The 24,894-nt window shown below is 46.1% G+C and overlaps 1 protein-coding gene across 8 annotated transcripts in view; it reads left to right on the top strand.

Annotated features, from left to right (window-relative positions):
* Positions 1-24,894, top strand: part of LOC126531595 (bromodomain adjacent to zinc finger domain protein 2B-like) — a 134,605-nt gene that overhangs the window by 97,838 nt on the left and 11,873 nt on the right. For all 8 annotated transcript variants that reach the window (XM_050179186.3, XM_050179180.3, XM_055071281.2 and 5 more), the window contains 8 exons: positions 980-1,158; positions 2,101-2,555; positions 7,545-7,800; positions 11,883-11,972; positions 12,284-12,340; positions 13,832-13,941; positions 17,795-17,834; positions 19,828-20,054. In XM_050179186.3, the coding sequence (XP_050035143.1) occupies positions 980-1,158; positions 2,101-2,555; positions 7,545-7,800; positions 11,883-11,972; positions 12,284-12,340; positions 13,832-13,941; positions 17,795-17,834; positions 19,828-20,054 (1,414 nt within the window). The remainder of the gene's footprint in view (positions 1-979; positions 1,159-2,100; positions 2,556-7,544; positions 7,801-11,882; positions 11,973-12,283; positions 12,341-13,831; positions 13,942-17,794; positions 17,835-19,827; positions 20,055-24,894) is intronic.

The following is a 24,894-nucleotide window of genomic DNA, read 5'->3' as shown; positions in this document are numbered from 1 at the left end:
TTTGTGGGCACATTCCATAACAAAAACTTATTAGTATCTGGCATGGTCACTGGACTACTCGTCTTCACTTGTGGCGTCAGCCTCACTAGTGCTGCCATTGTAATTGCTGCTACAGTCCTACAGCACGTCGTCGTCCAGCGAAATCTCGCATTTCGCAAACGACTGCACCATAACATCTTGTGGAACAGGTGCCCATGTCGAAAACACCTAACCACGCACAGCCATCAGGGAGGCTCTTTTGACACGTCCAGTTGGTGTAAGTTCACAGTCTTTTGCCGCCAGCCACTCGTGTTCATGGCAGAGCAGGTCCTTAAAAGGCTTGTTCAGGCCAACATTGAGTACGCAACATATATGTAACCAATTTTTCCCTTATGTCACTAGCCGGCCATTTGTTGGTGTTCCTACTTGCAACTAGAACTGTTGTCATTCTCCTCACTGGCATCGCTTGCTGCTGCTTCTTCGTCATCATTTGCTGCTGCTTCTTTGTCGTCATCAGCCCACAGTGCGTCATGTTCTGTGCTGTCCAAGCTGTTTGAAATTCCAGTCTTTTGAAGCTGCAGTTGATCATATCGCTGGGAATTCCGCTCCACGCCTTCAGGATTCATCCGCAGAGCACATTGATGGACAGCTTCCTTATTTTGCCTGTTGCAGTAAGGTCGTCATTTCGCTCAGCCATCCACTCCGTGTACAGCCGTCGCACATTGTCCTTGAATGGCTTATTGATAGACACATCATGGGACTACAGCACAGACGTTGAGCCACCTGGGATCATGGCATTGTTTGTGCGCATTTCTTTCATTTGGTGCCATTTAATTTTCACTACTTTCATTTTGATGATAGCAGTTGCTTGTAGAATCTGTCTTACACACGAAAGTGTGTCACTGATTGTGTGGAGTCCTACTGTATAGCTATTTGTGCACTAGCCTTGCTGCCAGTGAAATCAAGTGTGTGGGCTGAGAGACCTCACTTTCTGTTGCAGATGTTGGCCTGGAGATAACTGACCTTGATCGGGAAGTGTCCGAGAAGCATGGTGGGGCCCCACCTCCAGACTACGAGGACCAGTGGTCCCCTGATGTTGCCCTGCGGGTGGATTTGGCCATGCTGGCCCAGGTGGAGGCATTAGAGCAGCGGCTCTTCGGTGCCTGCATGGAAGTCAAGGTGAGTCACTGATCTCTGCTGATCTTAGTAATTGGATATCTTGCTTGTTGGAAAATAGCAGGGGTCCCAGACATGTTGCTTGCATGGCTTTCTTGAATTCCCACCGCTTTCCTTTGAAATGCTTCCAAGGCACAATCAATATGGTATGGTATCAACATAAGCATGGTAGCCAGCTTCAATGCATAAAAGTAACGGTCAAATAAAGCTGCAGGAATGTTTAGGTTCTTCAACGTATCTTGACTCCAACATAACATTCCCCTTTACAGTCATGTGTGTGCCTGCCATGCAAGGTCTCCTAATTCGGATGCTAAAGTGCTCTGGCTAGGCCGAAATAACCTCCTCCTCCTTTCTTTATATATATATGTATATATAAGCACTTTGGAGCATCCAAATTAGGAGACACCTTGCATGGCAGGAGCACACATGAGTGTAAAGGGGAATGTTATGTTGGAGTCAAAATACTATCTGCTCCAAAGTGCTTATATATATATATATATATATATATATATATATATATATATGTTGTTACCCTTGCATTAGGTTATCCTTTTTCTTATTAATGCATTTGGTGTGAAGTTTAATTGCACAATTATTCCTTTCTTTCTTTTATTATTATTTTTTTCTTTCTGTTCAGTATGACCTCTGTACAAATCTTGCAAAAGTAAAATTAATGATTTATTTAGGACTATTGTAGGCTTCATACTTTCTAGCAATCTCTACCTGTCTGCATGTAGCATTAACAGCTGCAGACCAAATCTTTCCCAGTTATTGTGTCATCATTTGACTTCATTTCGTGAAATTTTTTTGGTCACACAAAATACTATATGTGTTGCGGTGCAATCAAACAGAGTCACCAGAGTTAAAGCTTCTGATCTTGGTTACTGCAGTTGTTTATTGAGGTGCCACCCACGAGATTTTGTACACGGTTACATTTTGTTACAGCACTGGCGCCCCCCACCTAAAGTATCGGATGACCCATCAATACAGTACCGCCCATCCTGTGTGCTGCTCAACAAGAAACTGCTCGCGTCCTCTGATGACGATGATGAGGAAGACTCCAGTGCGTCTCAGGTGTCTGGCGCACCGTCACCTAATGACTCCAAGGACAAAACTGAGGGCAAAGAAGCTGCCGATGCCACTGGGGAGGCAAGCGGTGATCGAGCGGATGCTGATGTCACTGTTGATGATGCAGACGCGTTACCGTCATCACCAGATCATAAAGATGCATCGATGGACGATGCTGCCGCGAAGTCCTCAGCAGCCGAGGACAGCTCAAAGCAGGCCAGCCCGGCTCCTGAGGAGAACTATGTGAATGCTGTTGAAGTGGCCAAAGAACGGCTGCTGGGCCTGGAGTCAGGCATTGAGAGGCGGTATCTTCGTCCACCACTGGGGACAAGGTGAGAACGCTTAAATTCATTACTTGAGAGATATGCTTGCAGACAGCAAAGGATGCTGTTTTGCTGAATGCTGTTATTCACTGCATGCAAGGGTCTAGAAGGCAACGTGCATATCACCTGCAAATTGCATATCCTACATGTACTTCAATTAGCTAATGCTTGATTTCTTTTGCAAGTATCATCATACAGTTAAACCTCGATACTGTAACCGTAAAAACGGCAGTTTGCATTGTTATACAGTCAACGACCGATTTTTCGGACCCTCTAGGGAACGTAAAAACGTCCAAAAATTCAGGCAGTCCGAAAAAATGAATGCATGCAAAAAAACGCACCTTTCTTTCTTTTTTTCTCGGATCTAGAGGTAAAGGGCGAAGTAACAGGCTTCCAAAACCCTGCCACAGCATAAGTGAAGTGGCTATAAAGCTGCAGGAATGTTTAGGTTCTTCAACGTATCTTGACTCCGCCTGTGTGTGTCACGTCTCACTTTCGTCCTTGTCTTTTTCACGCGCTATAAGCCTCACGCTATAAAAAGAGGCATTCAAAAACTCTGTATGCAGCCGACTGCCGGTTTATTATGTACATGTGCATCGTCGGGCAGCCGGTGTTATTGCTGCAGTGGCTTGAAGAACTTGTTGATTGTTGTTTGGACGGCGTTCCGGTTGCATGCCACCATATTCGCCTCGATCTGAGCAAGGGTCAGCACTGTACGCCGATGAAAGAGTCAACAGTGCTCGCGTCAACTCGGCGCTTGTAGGCGGCACAGGCATTGGCTCCTCATTTTCAACATCGGAGTCTTCTGAATCCCCCACAACCTGACGGACTATTTCCTCGTCAGTCAGTTCTGCGCAGAAGGCAAGCTCGTTGTCAGCATCAACGAACTGTTCAAAAGTTATTTCCGTGGGTAAGGAAACCCCAGCAGAGCGGAGGTCGTTGATCACGTCGTCCGACGGTACTGCTTTCCGCGCTTCGACGCCATCGGCGAGGACGTCGAAGACGGAGTGGGGGCCATTGAAGGCAAGCGAAATCCTCAAGTTGCGTACAGTGGAGTTCGCTGATGAGCGTCAAAGCACCTAGGCCTAGCGTCGCAGAGCACACTTGACACAACAGCACAACTGTACACCACGCTAGCCAAAACGTGGCCTGCGCAAACAAACCAAATGACGCCGCTCCGGAAACTCCGCCTGAGGCGGAAGTGTGGCGATGAACATAGCCAGCGTGGCCAGACCAAATCGGTGTGTGACGGCTAGATTCGGCTAGTTGCGGTTCAAAGCGGTGATATGCTTCGGCTGCAAGTCGATTTCCTTCGCAAGGGCGCTGCGCGAGGAGCCAAAGGACCTTCCATCGCGTCAAAAAGTCCGGAATATAGTACGGCTGGGGGTTCGAGCGTCCGAAACTTCACATGTCCTTATACATTGATTCTATGGGGCTCGTGGCAGTGCCGCGAAGACGTACGAAATATCAGGCATGTCCGAAAATTTGGGCGTCCGAAAATTCAGTCATTGACTGTATTGTGTTTATGTGGTGAAGCGTGCATTGTTCATGGATGGTTCTGGGGATCTTCGGTAGCAAATGTTTGCTATTTGGTGAGGTAAGATTCTGTTTCCTTGAATATCTTGATTCAAGAAGCATAGGTTGCATAAAAATCGTTACCTAAGCTTTCACTGTGGGAAAAGTGCAGCCGTGCTTTCATGAGCACATTCATACAACATGGTGAATTGTGTTGAGGACTAAAAGTGCATGCCACACCACAGTGCGGCAAATTTGGTGCATTGCCAGGTAGCTGACAGCTCACAGGAATACATCATGCATCAGGCAAGTTATACCCCTGCCACACGGGCACAGAAAATGACATTAACTGGCTAATGCCTTAAACTTAAATGTCATTTGCAGGGTGCCACACGGACAGCCAGAATGGCATTAAAGCTTAATGCCATTCGCAACTTAGTGCGTTCTCGTAACTCACTTGCCATCAAATGCGTACTCTCGTTCCCAGTGTCTCCGCATTCTGACATGACAACACGGATTCTTAGTGAATAACAATTAATATATTCTTCACTTTCATCAAAAAGTTGCTCTTTCTCGCGGCATAGTGTGTTCTTACGATTATTACAGCTCACTTGGCCGTCGAATGCGTACTCTCATTTCCAGTGTCCCCGCCGTGGTCGTAGTGACCACATTCTGACGATATTAAGCTAAATTGTAGTCAAAAACAACAAATGCATTCTTCACTTTTTTAAAAGGAGCTCTTTATTTTCGTAGAGATCGGCAGGCGATCTTGCCGCTACGCACGGCTAGAGCACTAATCGTGAGCGCGTCAACCAGGAGAAGCTGTTCGATTGCACAGCAGCGGTTCCTTGCCTTGTTGGCCTCATACTAAAGCCTTCGAATTTCTCGACGATGCTTGACTCGGAGAAGCACATACGCCAGAACAAACTGGAGCACACGGTCAAATTCTTCAGGATCGCTGCTTGAAAGCTTTGAAGCTGTGAGCGACATTTTTCCAATATCAATGCTTTGGCTGCGCTAAAGCTAAGCTACGGATTGGCTGTCGAGCTAGCTTTGGCTTCAAACAGTTTACAGCTGGGTGCAGCAATGACATTCCTGAAGTAAACTACATAAAATACGCCTAATAATGTTTCTCACACCATTTCTTAAACATCTGCTGCCGAAATAACTGTTTTTCTTTATTGTATTACAATTGGCAAGCAAACTTAATGATATCACTGCAGCTATCGCCATCGCAACATTTGATGTCATTAAGTCAATGCTAGGCCTAGCTGCTTTGACGCTCGCTATGAAGCTTCTTGCCGTTAGATGCTGTAATGGTTGGCGTCGGGCATGAAATAGATGGTAGCTGGCCCATGCAGTCGTCCAACTCATCCACGCTGAGGACATTGTTGAAGGGAGAGACTTGTTCTCATTGAGAACGAGGAATATGGGATTTATTGACAGAATCTACCTGAGAACGTGACAGTTCATCAGTCTAGCATGACTGAAAGAGAATGCGCACCCAGCAGCCGCGCAACAGCTGCCTAGAAACACTCTGTCCTCCCTAGACCCCTAGGTGAGGGAAAACGGCCGGTCAACCTTCGACCAATTAAAAGCGTCGGAAGTCATCGTAGCCGACCCGCCTTTGAGGGGGAGGGTTTACACACTCACTTCCGCACAGGTTTCACTAACCATACCAAGGTGAGAGGGTTTTCGCAGACACGGGCCTTGTCCTGAGCAGGTGCCTCTTGATCCCCGAATTGACCCCGCAGACAATGGCTGCCGCGTCTGTCCACTGAGTTACGACTTCTAAGGCCCGTGAGACGGCGCCACAAAACATCTTCCAGGAGTTCCGCCGCTCCAAACAAACCGGGACGGCGACGGCGAATCCACGAACAATACTTGGTCCGCCGACTGCGTCTAGACATCACGGCACCGTTCGGCTGGGGACGCGGCGCATTGTCGTCCTTACAAAGCAAGTCGCTGCAACGGGCCGGGCAGGTTTCGACGGTCGCTTCCCCGAAGATCACCAGCCCCCACAGGTCGAACATAACAGTGCCATGTTTTTTATTGAAAGAATTCGCTGCTATCAGCAATGGCGCAGACTCCACCTTTGTGGTCCTAGCAAATGGCTTAGAAGCTTGGAAAGCATGGTGCGTTGCATAATGCCGGTTCCCAAAAGTCAGCTTCGCCTCCGTATAGAAGTGTTACTTGATGAAGCATGCGCAAAAGTATTGGAGTGAAGCATAACAAGCGTGTGAAGGGGCTATTGCCACGGGACACAGTATGTATTCCTTAATTATACACGGGTGCACACGGTATTTCTTGTCACAGTGCGAGCACCGATATGCCTAATATGTGTAGCGACAGGTCTCAGAGTGTTTTTGAATGTGCCTGTGGCAGTTTGAGCCCTGAAGGGCAGTAAATGACATGCATTTATTTTTTCCAACTGGTCGATTTTTCGGACGTTTTGGCGCCCCCTAAGGAATTAGAAAAATTAGTCGTGGACTGTGCAACTGACCAAGAAAATGCTTCAAATGGTCCGTGGGGCGAACGAGTAGCGGAAGAAGGGCAAGAACAGAAAGGACCTACGCATTGAGGAATGAATGGGAAAGGAAGCGTGCTGTGCCGTTTTGAAGGAGCTTGAGCTCAAAAAAACAAAGTGTTGGCTTATGCCGAGATGCAGGTGTCCCTCATCGAAACCAAAATAAACTCTTTAAAGCAGTGAAACACAACACTGAGGCGTTGTCCGCAGGCTGAGAGTATGTCAGGACAGTTGAGGTTGACTTACAAGCTGTTGAGAGAGAATCTCGATTGTAACAAAGTTCGGGCCTCATACCACTGAGCTTGCTATCAGTTGATAGAAATAGCTCATGTTCGAAAATATTTGCTTCTGTATGCATCTCCTTTTCATTCGTATTTGACAATGTCCGACTCCATTCGCAATTTTTTTCGAAGACATTTTATTTGCTGTGCATTTTGCTAACCCCTCCTTTCTGTTCTCTTTTTGGATAACATAAACATTACTCCTTAGTATTCAAATTGGATTAAGTCGTTTTTTTTTTGTTGTTGTTTTTTTTATATGCTTTCTAGAGAGTGACAGCATCGGGCGATATGGTTGCAGCCCGTCTTGACATAACATATAGCTCTGCATCACTAAGGGAATTTTGCAAAGGCACTCAGGGAAAACCTGGAAAACTCTGGGAATTTGGAAATGTCAACTTGGTAGACACTCTGCATTTACCAGAGCACTTGTGTCAGGGACAGTACGTATGGAGATGATCAGTGCTTCCAGAAAGTGTGCCCAGTCCTTTATTTCTTTGTACGTGCATATATCAATTTGTGCACAGCCCTCAAATGTAAAACAGTGGCATTTGTCCAGGAGGATTGTGGCCTCTTGTAACCTTTCCTAGGGCGTCTTTCACACCTGGCATCCCACGTCGTACAATAATGTAGAAAATATTTCTAATGTGTTGGTGATTTGCAATGGCTCCTTGCCAGTGGGAGCAGCCTGCCACAGATTACATGTGCCAGCAGCGGTGGCAGCGGCGGCAGCAACAACAAGGGTGAAGATGACACAACCAGCAAAGGTGGTACAAGTGGAAGTCCAGGCGAGGAAGATGAGGAGCCAGTCTTGCCCCCAGGGCTGGTGCGGTGGCGCGAGGGGGTGGCAGCCTGCCAGACAGCTGCTCAGTTGGCCATGTGCTTCAGCCAGCTGGAGACCTGCATTGCCTGGGATCGCTCCTTCATGAAAGCGGTGAGTAGGTCGAGGGTCTCGGGAACTTTGAAGCTTTTTTCATGTTGTTTAGACATTGCCATCTTGACAGTACTCTGCTAGCATTAGATTATGTCGCATGGCTGGTTAGCACGACATGATTCTGACTTTGCTACGAAGTGACATGAAACATAACACAAAGGAAGAATAAAGATGTATGATTGCAAGTAAATGTTCAGAGGCTGTGGGGGCTCCAAAAAGACTTATCATACCCTGTGCATGCAACATAAAACAAATGATTCAATGCACATGTGCATCTTCAAGCAAATGCTAAATTCATTTTGGGGACTGCAAAGAAAGGAAAAAAAACAAACATAATTGTTGGTTTATTCAGCGTTGCTGCAATAAAGCTGTGTTATGAGGTGAAGCCTGTCTAGAGTGGTGAGGAGCCACTGTCTGGAAACATCGTACATGCCCCCTTTAAACGGCCCGGAAACACTTTTTGAACAGAGTAAAACATGTCGCTCTTCTGTTAACGAGGCTCCTGTGAAAATGCGAGCCAAATATTGCACTCCATGCAGCACGGAATTCACAATCTCGTGTCGCAAGCAGTGAACATTCCCTTGCCCTCGCAGCCGCAGTGTCGTCATAGAAAGTATTTGGCCTACCAAATGCTATTGGCTGATTTCGTGATAGTGAGAACATTCGCAATAATACATAATTGCTCATTTCGTGTTAAATAAATAAAAAATATATATGTCTGCAATCTCAAGAAGACACAAAAATAACTTAATCTTTGCACTGCACTCAGCTGCATCTGCTGCGCATCGCCTGCGAGATGGCAGCAGTGCGCTGCATAGCATAGTCTACCGCAGCTGCCGGAGGGTGCCACGACAAGCCATTTAGCCGCCTCAAGACTAAACTTTTGGCCATGGCTTTGCCTTCTTGGCTTCTTCACTATGTAGCTTCCAGCATGCTAGCAGAGATGAAAAGAGAGAGAAAGCAGAGTATCGGCGCAATAACTCCATTTATAGGTAGAGGATTCTAAACATTTTTGCAGCATGAGATTCGTTGGACAATGAACTTTAATCATGAGGCCATCCTATGATTAATTAGAGAAGTGTTTAAGGGCCCCTTTAATTATACACACACATGCACTGTCTCTGGTCCCACTATGAGTGCAAAAACATCTAGTAACTATACTGGCAGCCATTCAGAGCTGTTTCAGCTTTGTTGTGGCAATTTTTGCCCTTCCTCACAGTTACATTTTCCCTGCTGTTAGGTTTGTTTCCCTGCCATCCCTTCAAAAACTTATCAATGGAGTTCTACTATATTGACCTATTTCGCTATCCCCTTCGAGTTCATTATCTCAGAGACAGACTGTATTGCAAATCATAGGATTGTTGTTTGACAAATATACTGTGTTTACTTGTGTAATGAACCCTCCCCCCAAATTGATGTTAACATTTCCGGAAGAAAAAAAGAAGAAAAGGAGGGAAAGGAGGGCTTTCCCCCTCTTTTCTGTTCTTTTTAGAAATGTTAACATCGATTTCAGGGGAGGGTTCATTACGCAGGATAAAAAATAAAGGTTACGACAGATTTATAGGAGTTAAAATTTCATATCATGATGTACACAAGGAACTCGCTATTAAAACCTTACCTGTTCAGTAAAAGCACATAAGCAACGTATACGTAACGAATTTGTTTTATTCATGTCACTAGCTGGCTATTTGTTGGTGCTCCTACGCGCAACTGGAACTGTTGTCACTTTCCTGACATCGCTTGCTGCTGCTTTGTCAGTGGCTCAATGAGCTTGTGGGACACCGCACAACCTTCACTCTGGAGCATCTTGACATATTCCAGAACTTCATTCTCCACAAGGGGAAACTTTGCCTTGTTTTCGCATTCGAAATGCACGGTGATATTTTTCTGTAGCACAAAGCTCGTCCTCTTGTTTTTGCTAGTAGCATACACGCACCACCTCGTCGCTTAAATGCCGGCCAACCACAAAGTTCCCATGCTCCAATGCATGCTTAATGACCTTGAGTTTAAAACAGCCCGTATAGCTAGCCCATCGTAGCTTACGCAGCACATGCCCAAAGAAGCTCTCCGCGAAACACAAAACAGAAGCAGAGATGGAATGGCGGTGAATTTACATTGTTTGTTGCTTTGTTTGTGCACTGCCACGCTTGCATGGTGCTGTAAGTGAGGAGGTTTCTTTTGCATTTGACAGATGATGACGTTCTATCACAAAAAGGCACAATTTTTAAGTTGTGACTCGCATCGCCGAAGACTGTGTAGCATAGTTTTTATACTGTTTTTAGAACCTGTGCATCGTTGTTTGAGGTATAACTATGTGATTTTACATTACTGCAATCATCGATGGAACCGGCAATTGCACCAAAATAAATTGAACAGATATTACACACCCACTTTTGAAGTGGGGTGCTCCTCTTCCCCTCCCCCCCACATACACACAAAAGTATTTTCTCATCCACAAAAGTGGGCATAGGTTCATTATGAGAGTAAATATGGTAATTGCTTGGTTACAGTCACTGCTGTATTAAAAGTTTTTGTCGGCCACAAAATGGCCGACAAAAATACAATTCTTGATGTTTTTTACATCAAACTTGTAAATAATTTCCTTTATTCAGCCGTTAAAGCATCAAAATATACTTTCAGGATCCCACGCAATAGTATGAATTACTATTTCATAGGTGCTGCCATCTTGATAACTTTGGGCAGTTAACATAAGCATCATCTCATTATTAAGTACTGCGGAGTTGAAAGGAAAGCCAGAATTACTATGGTATATCCATGACTTCATTATATTGACTATTGTCATTTACTGCAGTATGTGCCCAGTGTTGTGCGCAACTTCATACATGCAAAGAAGACTACAGCTCTGCATCCTGCCAAACTGCCATGTGGCAGCATTTGCAATGAAATTTTAATAAAACAAGAGGAAAGACTCTCCGGTGTGTGCAACGTGCGACTTTTGAGCACCTGACACGGCAGCCTTTATGATAGTGTCCTTATGTTTTGATGTGGTGATTTTTCGCTTCTGCTTTCCACTTGGCTTGCTTATATTGTTGTGAAACTGGCGAAACAGTGATGCAGTTGACAGGAACAGCTAGCCCGCTGTGATGTGAACAAAGTTCATTGTATTTGAGCAGCACGTGGCACACAACAAGGTACGCTGACTACACAGCCGGGCTGATATTCTCGGGCGACCCCCCATGACTTCTGGAGATAGTTTCACTTACGCACGATGTTGTGAACCCATCAAAGTGTACAGCCTTCAGAGTTTGGCACCGCACCAGAAGCTCGTGCCAGTGAAACTATCTGATCCGCCACTCTCTCGTGGCACCGCAGCTCTGCTGTTAACTCTGTCTGCTGTGTGAGCGCACCAACTTGGCTTGGCTGCCTCGTGCCGGTTTGACGCAATCTCAGAGGTCACGCCTAACTGCATCAGCCAGCGCGGTGCACTGCAGGGAGAGAAGTGGAGGCACTGGATGTTTTGGCATGCCGCACACAAGCATCATCATGGGTACGTGGTGCAGCTAGGCATGGCCTCCGAGATTACGATTTCGGAGGGTGCACCTTGCTTTGCCAGCTATGTGCCACAGCAAGAGAGAGGTGTGTTAAGATGTGCTGCTTGTACACAGCCACTGTGTGTGCGGCTACATGTGGCGATGAGAAGGACTAGTTTAGCTCGACGGCGTATTTGACACGGGAATTTTTAGTTGCGCGATGACCGAGTGTGAATGATGTGCTCAGTGCACAATGCCGGGTACTGGTTTCGGAGATGAATGTTGTTCGTTATATCCATTGGCAGAACAATCTTAATTTGTTAGAATTAGGTTTTAAACACATGGATATCTGTGGATATTTCAAGGGGAACTACATTCACTTTCTGTCCATTATTTTGTTATATTTGGTCTCATTACATTGAGGTCCAAGTGTATATTGAACATGTAGAGCATGAAGTACAATAGAAAAATTGAGATAGCTCTGCAGCCACCTTGAAAAATATTTGAAAGAAATGCCTTTTTCTTATTGATGGGTTAGGGGGTGATATGTGTGAACAGAGGGTGACAGTGCTTCTCTCCCTTTTTTCCCAGAGCTGTCAGTTCTGCCACAGTGGAGACAATGAGCAAATGCTTCTACTCTGCGATGGGTGTGATAAGGGCTACCACACCTATTGCTTCAAGGTTAGTGTGCTTTTCAAAATCTAATTGCAAAGTTATGCATACCCAATTTTGCATCATTTGTCCTTCGTATTCCTCTTTTGTTTTGTGCATTCCTTCACGAATCAATGTTTTTCGCCTTGTTGAATACTACCAGAGCCTGTACCTCTTTCTACATCTGGGTCGCCATTTTTTCTACTATAAGTGTTGTTTTAGGATGACACATAAGAATACTAGTTGCAGCTCAAAAAAATAAATAAATGTAGGAAAGTTTAATAGCAGAACTCAATGAGGAAATACCAACTACTTATTTAATGATGTCTTTGTCATTGCAGCCCAAGATGGATCGCATTCCAGACGGTGACTGGTACTGTTATGAGTGCTTGAACAAGGTAAGTAGCCAAGCAGCATTTTATGTACTATATTACTCCAGTAGTGATGCTGCATTTAGTCATGTCACGCAGTTCTAAAGGCTTAGATGCTAAGTGCTGTCATAAAAGGGCGGACTGACAAGTATATCAAAGAAAATCTAAAGAACGAAAGTGGAGTGCATTTAGCAGGTTCTCCCCAATTACAGACAGCAGCCTATCTATATCTATTTCTGAAAATTATGTAATTGGTGTCACTATAGGTACATTGGTTACACATACCAGAAACCATTGCTTTTGGCACTTTTGTCCAGCAGAAAATCCTCCTCCAAGCTTGGCAACTGTGATGCACAAAATCCCTTCTTTCCCAGTGATCATAGCAACCTGCTACTGGAAGAGGCCATGTTTAAAAGTTTCCTTAATGGAGGACCACATGCGATGTTACTAATTTATCTGCTGGGAATATTGACTTGTTCCTGTCCTGATTTCATACACCCAAAGAAAGAATTCGCCATGGTGTTAAAATTGAAAGGACCAGCATGCATTTTTGCTAACATTTCAAATGAGTTGTAAAATGTGTGGTTGAGTTTGATGTGCCCTCCACAATTTTTTACGAAAAATTGTCTGGACAGAACAAGGCCAATCCTCGGCGCAACTAACTGCAGGAGCACTGCTCCATTGCAATCTCATAGCTCGCATGATACTTTCGACTTCCCTTTTGGCATAAATAAAGGTTCAAGCCCTCTAAATCCTAGGAAAAAAATATACTGGCAAGCATCAGAGCTCTCTAAATAACTTTTCTCTGCAAACCAATCTCGGTTTCAGTACATGGCAGCTGGATGTCTCGTGTAACGTCATGATACATTGGGTCACACTACTCCTGTGATCACTAGTACTACCATGCGCAAATGCAGCCAAAATAAACGCATGCAGCCTTCAAGTTAATTTTTTTTTATAAGCAGCAAAATCAAGTGCCTGCCTACTTCATATTTGACAAAGAACAGCACTAACAAAGACAAGGATGAAAAATTAAGGTAGTTTCGGACATGAGTGTTCACGCACACGAGTGCATGAGCCTAATAATTCTTTGTCTTCGGCTTGTTAGTGCTGTTTTTGTCAGCTATGAACATGCAATACTTTGCTCAAGTTTCCCTGCAACTGTCTGCCTGCATTTTTAGTTGCTAAGTATCATTCTTTTACGTGCAAGAATCACGTGGTAAAGTTTCTACAACTTCAAGAGTAACTGTCATTACTAAATTCACAGCAGGAAATAGCACCCCACCCACTTTTCCTCCCTTGCACAGCTCCTGTTTAAACTTAGAGCGGCTGTGCTTTGGTAGTAAAATGTCTCCCTCCCTCAAAATTTCATACTCTTGTGCCTTATCGAATCGCTGCCCAAGTGTGTGCCTCTCTGCCCAAGCATTTTGGCCGTGTGACTATCTCGCAAGTGCTATTTGCAAAGTGTGAGTGTTCTGAAAAGGTCCACTGATGTCTCTCCACTTGTGTCTGTTGCAGACCCAGGACGAGAAAGTGTGCATCCTGTGTGGTAAAAAAGGCAAGCTTGTACGCTGTGATGCCTGTCCAAAGGTCTTCCATCACACCTGCTTGGAACCACCACTCTCCAAGTGAGTCTCTCTTTCTTTATGGTACCATATTGTTATGGCGTTTCAGTAATGCAGGCTGTGTGAGCACGAAATTGAGAGTAGTCACACACACTTTGAAACTGCCATGGAATTCCAAAATTGAGAGCGATGAGATACCAGAGTTGCACAAATTAGGATTAGTAGCTGCTTGGAGTGTGCTTCTATAGAGGAAAGGCATCATCCTTGTGACTCAGACACATTAAGCAGCCACGGTAGATCGCCGCGGCCTTACACTCATGAATCGCTGCTTAGTACATGCATCAAATTAAGCATTCATATAGAAGAAGATTCAAATTCAAAACCCAAACATCTACACAGACTTAGTAGTTACTGAATTCAGACTTGTCATCTGGTACGTGCAAGCATATGCAATATTTAATGGCTTCATACTCAATAATTTGGACATAACTGGCCACGCAATGATTAATTCTGACAATCCGTGCTGAGCTGGGAGTCCAATGTTTCTTTTTACCCTCATTTAGGACGCTGTCAGTGGCACATCAATGTGGTTACGGCATATTAATTGTGAGCTTAAGCAAGACGATCGGCAATTTTCAGAAGGTATGGTCACACTACGCGCTGTACCTAAACAACACGAGCATGCGAGCCCACAATGTAGTTTCAGTGATATTCGCGCTTTGATAAGTATGCTCGTTTCATAGCATGACAGTGAGGTGTAAGCACTTTTCACATCACTCGTGGGCATTTTCCAAAAGCATGACAGTTGCACTCTTCCGCAGTTATATTTCAGTTTTCTATGGAAAATTGGGCAGAATTCTTTTTCCGCTGAAGTTAGCATCAGTTCTTGCATTTCTGATGCCAATTATGAACTCCTCAGATGACAAGCTTCAAGTCTTGCATTAGGATCAATCGCCTGACTCTTTCAGTGTCGTGCATGCTGTAACACTGTTGCCTATACAGTCAAACCTGGATGTAACGAAATTGAAAAAAGTTCGCAGTTTTTCGTTATATCCAGGTTTTCGTTACATGCAGTTTCGGATTAAGACTGGTAAGGATCATGCCAAAACGAAATAAAAATGCGACAGATATCAATTGAAGTGAACTCGCCATTCAAAGAATTTATTTAATAGAGAAAAACTGCATAATTTTCACTTGCTGTTTTTGCCCGATCGAAGCCACTACTCGGCGCTCCAAGGAAACTAAGGCATCCAGGGCTGCTTCATCGTCCTGCGAGCCAACGAAACGGCACAGAACGTCCACCACATCCATCAGTTCCCTCGCGGTAGGCACCGCACGAAACGTATCAGGCTCTGATGGACCGTCACGTTCAAGGCTATCTTTAACTGTTTCCACAAGTGCCGCATCAGTCATCTCTTCCGTAGACACGGCGCCGCTGTCCTAGAACAAAAAGCCGCACAGTTCGACACCATCAGGCACCCCACCGTTCATGCGTAGTTCATCCCACGCTTCTGCGACCCCGGGTGGGCTTGAAGGTTCGTCTTCAGGGACTGTAGCTTGAATGGCCTGATTTACCTGAGCCTTGGCGATGGAATTGGCAATCACTTGTGATCCGACCTCTTGCCATGACGCAGCAAGCATTTGGATTGCTTGGTAGATATCCACTTTCGTCGGCCGTTCAAGGCGGATGTCCAGGAACATCTTTTGTATCAATTGACGGCGGTAACAGCATTTAAAGCTGTTAATAACCCCCTTGTATGAGAGAATTGCAGTTAGGTGGCAAATACTGCAGCTCGACGTTCGAAAGCTGTAGGCCTTCCACATGGTGCGCGGAGCAGTTGTCAAGCAGCAAACAAATGCTGCGCCCTTGTCGCTTGACATCTTGGTTGAGCTCCTTCAGCCAGTCGGAAAAAATTGCCCGCGACATCCACGCTTTGGAGTTTGCCACATATTTTGCTGGCATCCGCCTTGTTCTTTTAAAACACTTGGGCCAGGCATTGCGGCCAATAACCAATGGGATTCGCTTGTCGCTGTCATCAGTGTTGGCGCAAAGCAAAACCGTCATGCGGAGTTTACTTTGCTTTCCACCGCGGCAGTCTTCTCCCTTTAGTGACAATGTGCGGCTCGGTAACATTTGATAAAACAGGGCCGTCTCATCAGCATTATAAATGTCGGCAGCTTCATAGCGGCTGAAAATGCCAGGAAGCTTCTCGGCCACCCACGAGGCAGCAGCATCGCTGTTTGCGGAGGCAGACTCGCCAGATATCACTTTTCCGACGACACCGTGCCGGCTTTTAAATCCTTGTAGCCAGCTGTTACTCGCTTAGAAGTCGTCGTGGTCCAGAATGCAAGCAAAATCTATGGCTTTCTGCTGCAAAATCACGCCACTTATGGGCACGTTTTGTGCTCGTCTGTCCAAAAACCATGCAAACATGGCGTTGTCCACATCAGCATACGTCGACTTCTTCATTCTTTTCTTCTTGGCACTTGTGCCCGACTCCATCGCAGTGCGGATGCTTTGTTCTGCAGCAAGAATGGTTGACAGGGAGCTGGCTGGTATATTGAAGCAGGCAGCAACATCCTTCTTTTTTTTCGCCGGCGGTAACTGCATTCAAAATCGAGAGCTTATCTTCAAGCGACAAAACATTGCGTTTCCTCACAGCGGACCTCATTGCAACGAACCAACACCGTAAACACACACCTGCACACGCACGTCAACATGCTGACGAAGAAGGCCTGTCATAAATGCGCCGCAAGACACCACAAAGAATTTGTCATAGTAGTGCCACCTAGTGTCAAGCTACACAATGAAAGCTTAAAAGTTGCTACGCTTGGCACGGAGCGACGCTCAACATCATCATCATCACTGAGGTTTGCTTGTTTGCTGCGATTGCAAGCGTTCTGCTCGCGGAGTACTTTACCTTTTGGTATAAAAACTTACTTAAACAATATTCATTAAAGTTGCGCACTGCGCAGTCGAATTTTGGGCAAAACATTACAAGATACAGCTCGATGATCTGCACCGCGAATTCGTTACATGGAGGTAGCCTATACATGGGCTTCAATGGGGGATGTGTTGGGAATTGAAAAATTCCGTAAAATCCAGGAATTCATTACATAGAGGTTCGTTACATAGAGGTTCGTTACATAGAGGTTCAACTGTAGACGCCAACGTATTCGGTGCGGAGCCACGTGAAGTCTCGCAAAAGTGATAGCATCTCTGAAACTGATTGACCAAAACTATTGCTCCTGGTAGATATTGAACATCTGTGATAAATTAATGGTTACTGGCACCATCTTGGAAAGATTCTGTGCAGTCTATGCACGGCCAGCAGGCTTATAGTTTTGAGATTTCACTAATCTCAAAACTCCACATATCTAGAAATTTTTCTCAGTTCTTACAACTTTGCTTTAACAGGGCTTTACTGTAGTTATGAATTCCTAGGGAACGTAACAAACAATTATACATCTAATTCACAACATACGCCATGCGCAGCCCAGCTTTGGGCTTGGAGCAAGGCTCCTCATGACATTATGAAACCAAGAAGAGGTAGCCACCTGCTGTGCGCTAGCCACTGCGGCACAGTTCAGTCAGCACAGTGCAGTGGTTGCAGAATGTAAAGGTGTTGCTGAAAGCTGTGCACATTAGGCACATGGCTGGATAACAAGGGAAAAGGTTGGAGGGTCGCTCTGCAACTCCACAGAACTGATAATTGAGGACCAGGCTTATCCTGTGTGGAATGCAGAGAAGTACAGAGTTAAGTAGAAATGGCAGGACAATGTGGTGGTGGGGGTTGCACAGCTTTCGGCAGTAACTTTATGCTCATGGTGTAGCTTGCGACTATTATTGGTTTTCCTGCTTTCTTACATGTTTTTGTATGTCTCCATTCCCCCCCCCCCCCCCCCCCTTGTTTAGACCTCCTAAAGGGAAATGGTGCTGCTCTGGGTGCGCGAAGGTAAGCGGTTTCTTCTCATTTGCTTGAACACCCTGTAATGTATGTTTATTTTTATGCAGGCCAATATGTTCTTTCGTATTAGGTACAACTCCATCGGGTTTGCCTGGATTGAAGGATTAGCCTCCACTATTATCATTGTGAATATTTTGCTATCTGGTAGCTGAAAAAAATCTTACATAGAAATCTTGCAGATTTTGAGTGCTCATGCTTGTGCATACCAGCACTGCAGTTGCGCATGATGTGCAGTTTCAGTGAGCACCTTCGTATTGCTTATTGAAGGTTAGCTGCTTTGTTTAGGACGCTAACATATTCTCAAATTATCTTTGACTCTGAAGATCTTCCTGCACTCCACCGAGTTGAGCACAACTCCACCTCTCGACTAAGAGGTCGCTAAGCTTCCCAAGAATTGCCGTGAAGTGTCATTGATGAATAGCAGCACTTTTGCTGCACTGTCATCCACTTTCTTGAGTCAGGGTTGATTGTTGAGTGAGTAATGTTCTAGAATACGAGAGTAAGACTGCTTGCAGCCAACAGCAGATTTCAAGGATTAAGGGTGACCACCTCCCCATTCTCCATACTTATGTACCCAACACTATCCTTAAAGGGCGCCTCACTAGGTTTGACAATTTTTTAATAGACAAGTGCAGCTGACTAGCATCGCCTGCTGAAGTTTGTATTTGCAAAGTATTACACCGTTGTGCTCTGCGACGAGAACTGTAATTTCAAGTCAAACACCATGCGCCCTCCCTCTCGAGGATTCTCTGTTTCAAGCCAGAAAATCAAGGTAACACGCACAAGTGTACCTACATAAAATGCAATTCTAGCTACGTAACTCACAATCGCGCATGACTTCAATTAATCATCCATTGTGAAAGGCACAACACTGCCATTGTGAATGCGCCATGGAGCAAAAAAAGCAAGAGAAGAAGAAGAAAAGAGGCTGGGCTCGACATGTGAACATGACGTGGTCCCTAGTCTCCAGCATGGGAGAAGGCAGGGAAGGAACACTGCTTGCAGACGCTAGTTGAGGCAACAGGAAAGAGTGTCCTCTTTTGGCAGTGACGCTCACCTCCTGGGGGCATGTTAACAGGACAGTAGGGTATAAGACTGGGCTAGTTGGCGTTCCAGGACAGTTAATTTCTTCTACATCCCTCAATAATGGACCAATCTGAAAAATTATTTCAGTAATACGCTCCTTAGATGGCGTTTACAAGTTCTAGTGTATAACCAAAATTTGCTGTGAGGCCTGGTGAAGGGGCCCTTTTAACAGGAGAAACAAAAAAAAAAAGCAGTTGTAATGTGCAATGAATGAGTACACAGTAATATTTTGTCTCCACGCTCCTTGGTGCCTTTTAAGCTTCAACAGTTGCCTTGAATCAGATAAATCAAGCTGTGATCTTCATTCACCTCTATTTGGTCATTCATGGTTGCATTGTTGAAATACTTCATTATTGCACACTTCCATCCAGGGCAAATGTATTGCAACGAACGCATCGTATGACTTCAGTTAACCAACAAAATAACTGAAATGTTCTGGAGGAAATCCTTGATTTCAAGGTTTTTCAAGGGCATTGACGTAAAAAAGAAAAAAACAAAGGCTAAGACTAAAAAAAGTTCCCGCTATTCCCTCCTTGACTGCCCCGTAGATCAGCCCCTGAGCGGACTCCTTGTTCGCTCGCCCGTAACTCACTCGCTACAGGCATTGTGTCTCGTGATTCTCAGTAGTTTTGTGCCAGTGCTCTAAACAGCTCCAAGCTCTGCTTACTCAAAGTGATTCATCGGAGGCATGTGAGCAGCTTCTCTTAAGCTTTTTGAGGCATAGCGCAACAAAAATTACAAACACAAGAAGTGTGGACAAAGACAAGTGCTTGTCTTTGTTTATCTTTTTTGTGTCTGTGGTTTTTATTGTGCTAAGTTACTAGCTCAATTATGGAAAACCAACTAGCCCAACAATCAACTCTTTTTGAGTCACTCTTGCGTTATCTGCACGCAGGGCCGCAAGAAGGGGCGCCCTTCCAAAGGGGGAAGTCATGACAAGGACTCAAATAAAGAGTCAAACAGCCCCAGCAAGAAGGCTGCTGAGTCCTCCTCATCAGCTGCTGCAGCAAGTGGCTCCAGTTCCTCTTCCACCACCCCTGGCCAGACCACCAAATCATCCAAGAGTGGTGATCGTAGGGAGAAGAACAAGGCCCAGGTGCTCAAGGATCTGGCTGCTTGCAGGTGAGCGACCACAAGACTTGCATTTCCCTTTGTGTCTTAAAAGAATTATTAGTTCACAGGAGCCAGGAAGGTCAGAATAGTAGCCAGCATGGTACTATTGGTACTAGCTTGGTGCCGACTATTTGGCACCAAGCTGCTTGATGCCAAAAGTAGGCACCCACCACAGTGGTTTAGCGGCTATGGTGTTGCACTGGTAAGCACGATGTCACAGGATCAGATTTCGACCCCAGCAGCCACATTTCGAAAGGGGCGAAATGCAAAAACGCCTGTGGTCCTGTGCATTGAGTGCGCATTGAGGGCACGTTGAAGATCCCTTGGTGGTCAAAATTGATCCGCAGTCGCCCACTACGGCGTGCCTCGTACTCAAATCATGGTTTTGGCATGTAAAACCCCACAATTCAATTCAAATTCAAAAATAGGGAAGAAAGGAACTTCACACTTTTGATTCTGCATCTTCCTTGCTTCTTATAGTGCCTGCGATCCTGCTCTGATCACAGGAGCACTCATTTAGTGTGATGAACTAAAACATCAGTATAGTCGCCGACCGTTTATTCGGACCTCACGGGGACTGCGGAAATGTCCAAATAAACAGGTGTCCGAAAAAGCACATTAAGAAAAAAAAAATATCCTTTATTTCCATGCACTTATTCGGGCTCGGCAGTAGGCTGGAAGAAATCGTGAATTCGCCGTTGCACGTTGTTCTGTTTACGCGCAATAAGATAAGCCTGAATCTCAGAGTGGGTCGTACGGTCACTATAGGTGGCTGAAAGCACAGTCACTGCTTGTACACGCTCCGCATGCAACGGCAGTGTAGCAATGGTGCGTCATCTTCTGACTCGGAGTCATCGTCCGGCGGCGCAGCAGAAACCTGACAAATGATCTCGCTGTCGTCGAGTTCTGCGCATGTCAGTACAGCAGTGTCAGCACCTGTGAAACTATCAAATTAGACGGTGTTCGGAATCGCAATGCAACCGCTGCGCAGGTCTCCACAGAACATTTTCGGCGTCAGTAGGGAGCACATCGAAAGGCAACAAATCCTAGGCCTCCCGGCACCCGCTTGCCGGCATGCCCCAGTGCAGTCTGCGCGGGCACTGTCGGCGCCATTAGACATTTGACGCTATGTTTCCGTATGCTGCGTTAGATCACCGCAACCTCGACACAGCACACAAAGCAAACACCACCACGCTATTACGCTGACACCAGTCGTACAAACGAAAAACGTGGCCTACTCGCAGCGTCGTGCACAAAGAAACAAACAAATCAGCTGCTGGATTGTCTTGACATGGCTTACTAAGCTGAGACCAGAACTGCTGTAGCAACTCTATCGAACCAGGCAGAAACGATGATGATGAGCGAGGATTTCCAGCAGCGCCACTTCGTGGGGCAGCAAGGAGGCTCCGTTCAAAACAAAAATGTCGTTCAGCAAGTCGAACCATGCACCGGTCAGAGTCGGTGCATGGTGCTCTCGATCGAGTTGGCTCAAGGAGTGTCCGAAAAATCAGACGAAAGGTTGCAAGGTGTCTGAACTTTCAGCAGTTGTTGTAGATTATGGTCTATGGGGAGAATGATGATGCCGCGAAGCAGACCGAATAATCGAGCATGTCCGAATTTTTGGAGTCTGAAAAATCAATCGGAGACTGTAATGCCTCAAAGAAAACTTGTGGAAATAAAGCATGTGCCTGGAACAGTTAATAAAAAATGTGTAGAGAAAGAAAGCTCTACTAGTGCTGAGCAGTCCACAGTACATTAGAGTGTGTGGTGTCTCAAACATGCCCTTGGGACAAAGGAACACCAACACAGTAGTGCAAACAAGCAAAGGGGTATTTATTAAGCTGTTTATACAATAAGGCCAGCAAGCCGAATTACTGCAAATAGAACATGTCGGTGGGCGTTAACCCTTTGAAGGTTTTTGCCGTACATGTACGGCGGCGGTTTTCTGTCCCGCAAGGTCTTTGCCATACCGGTACGGTTTCGACCCTCCGTTTGAAATTTCGCGCCATAATGATGATCCGTACTTAAGGAAGGGAACTGCGCTAAAAAAGACACGGACGAGTAATGACATGGACGGGCGTCATTACTCGTCCGTGTCTTTTTTAGCACAGTTCCCTTCCTTAAGTATGTACGACCGACTCGCCCAACAACGTGCTCTGATAATCCGTGCTCACTGGGAGGTGCTGCCATCTCTTAGGACTTACAAGAAGCGTTTGAAATTTGTGCTACCTTTTTGGGGAGATAAACAGAACTGATTTCTAGCTTCAGCGCGTCGCGCAGACTTCGGCAACACCCCTTTAGCGGTTTCGGTTTTGCCTCGTGATCGCAACGAAGGCGCGCGAAACGTCATTTTTCTCTTTGTCGGCACTCTCTTGCAGGTCGGTGGAAGTTGATTTCTATCTTGATTGCCGCTGCTCTTAGCTTGTTTATCACCGCCGCTCGTGAGGTATTCTCGCTCTCAGCGGCAACACGCTTTTGCGGTTTCGGTTCCGTCGCGTGATCGCAACGGAGACGCGCGAAATGTGATTTTTCTCTTTGTCGGCACGCTCTCGCAGGGGTAGCGGAAGTTGATTTCTATCTTGATTAGCGCTGCTCTTAGCTTGTTTATCACCACCGCTCACGAGGTATTCTCGCTCTCTGCGGCAACGCGCTTACGCGAGAGGGTGCCTCAGACCTCTGCCCAAGGCAGCCGCATGCAGGGAAGATATCATGTGTGCGCCAACACAAATCTTCGCTCCAAGAGAAGAACAGACATGCATTTTAGGTGTGCAGACTGCGATAAGGCGCTGTGCGTAGACCCGTGTTTCAAGGAGTACCACACTCTGAAAAACTATTGAACATTTGGCAGTTCTGAGTGATGCCGACACCAAAATACTGTTCCTAATTTTTTTTACTATTTATTCCTGACTTTATACATTTTGTACGTTCAAGATCCACAATAAAGTAATTTGACCACCTGGGAAATTTTTTTTCAAAATAATTCGACCCTCAAAGGGTTAATGAATCGAGAAAGTCTGACTCACTGTGACAGGATATTAAGCGAATATGTTCGCCCCATACCAGGTACCAATGCCTAATTGTTCGCGTGTACAGTCATGCAAACGGTGGCAGATTGAAATGATCGTGTTCGTCCATCCCGAAGCCCCACTCGGAAACTTTTCTCGAGATGGTCTTATGAAACATGCCGACGGGCACATGGGACATTTGCACACCTAGTGTTGCGGTGCCTGTTTCTTGAACCTTGTGGGAGATATGGGTTTCTCCTCCGTACTCTTGGGACAAAGGAACGACAACACAGTAGTGCAAAAAGTCACAAGGGCAGTTATTGCACCTTTCATAGATCAATGCCTGCTAGCCGAGTTGCCATCCACAAAGCATGCCGATGGGCGCGCGAGAAATCTAGAAGTCCGACTCACCGCGACCGATAGCGAGCGAATATGTTCGCCCCATGCTGGATCCCAACGCCTGGTCGTTCGCGTGTAGGGTCACGCCAACGGTGGCGCGTTCGAAGGCGGCCACGCGAGGCGGTCTCGCAGAAGCATGGGTCGCCGCGCGCGCGCGGGACGTCCACGCCATGCGCCGACCTGCCGGGAAAGAGCCAGAGCCTTTCTTTCCCGCGCCTAAGTAACCCCGCTGCAGCACAACACTAGCGCCACCTCTCGCACTGCGCTTCAACACTCCGACCGCCGCAGGAGACGAGCTATGCGGGAAAACTAGATCTCAGGGGAGGCGTGATAGTTACGCATCCCCACAACCTCAATCGGCGTTACTATTGGGTAGTGTGGCGTTGTAGACCATGGCGACCAGGCAGGGACGAGACGATTTCTAGTGCCAAACTTGTACTGTTTATTCAATGGTTGGTGATAGAAGAAGAGAATGAATGAATTGAAAAAGTACATTGTGGGGCCCCTTAAACAGGCCCACTAATATCGTAGGCGGGATCTTGCTCACGTCAACGTCACGTGACATGCACTGAGTACCCGTTGTTGCGTTGCAGCTGCTCCTTTTCTCCTGGGCGATGTTGCACATCCCCGTTGTTGCTTTGTGGCTGCTTCTTTTCTCCTGGGCGATGTTGCGCGTGCTTGCCTCCTCTGGCGGCAACCTGCAGAGTCTGGTCGGGGATGGGCGGCTGATGCTTTCTCAAGAGTTGGACAGTTCGCGGAAAGTTCTCCCCTTGGTCGCACAGTTTGCGGAAAGGGTCCTCCTCTAGAGTCAGTTTGTGTAAAGGGTTCTCCTCCAGAACCGCACACACACAAAGGGGCCTGTCATCACTGCAGGGCGCCTGCCAGACCAGCAACCACTCGAGACAACCGTAGCAAATTAGGAATCCATCCTCCGTTTCGATTAGGCATGGTCTTTGGGCATCCTTTTTGCCTGGGGTGTTGCACACCAACCGTAGCACCAGCCAAGCCAAAGAGGAAGAGGCGACCCCTTTTGCGCCTGAGTACCCCGCCATTAGGTGGCATTAGTAGTGGAACGCTTGCACCATCTCTCATACTATCCTGCAACTAAACCGACTGCCACTGGCTCACAGCCATACTGGAAAGCCGGATTACAGGAGACACGAGCCATGTGGGGAAAACAATATCAGGGAATGCGTGAGGGTCGAGTGTCCCCACAAGTGACAGCTGCAGCCTTCATTGCCTATATGTGTGGCCTCTCCCTTTGACTTGACAATGTTTAAAGTGTTTAAAGTCTTTGGAATACAGGCAAGTTTTGGTCATTGGAAGGGAACAGAAGCAAATGGCTGGTTGAGTGTGTCGGTGCAGATATAGTATTCGTGTAAGAAACTCATTGCCCAAGAAGCAAAGAAAGTGTGCCAAGAATTTCATTCATCAAGTTTATCTGT

Source organism: Dermacentor andersoni, chromosome 5 (genome assembly GCF_023375885.2).
Source record: "Dermacentor andersoni chromosome 5, qqDerAnde1_hic_scaffold, whole genome shotgun sequence".
Taxonomy (NCBI): Eukaryota; Metazoa; Arthropoda; class Arachnida; order Ixodida; family Ixodidae; genus Dermacentor; species Dermacentor andersoni.
This window is presented reverse-complemented; position numbering and strand designations above follow the sequence as displayed.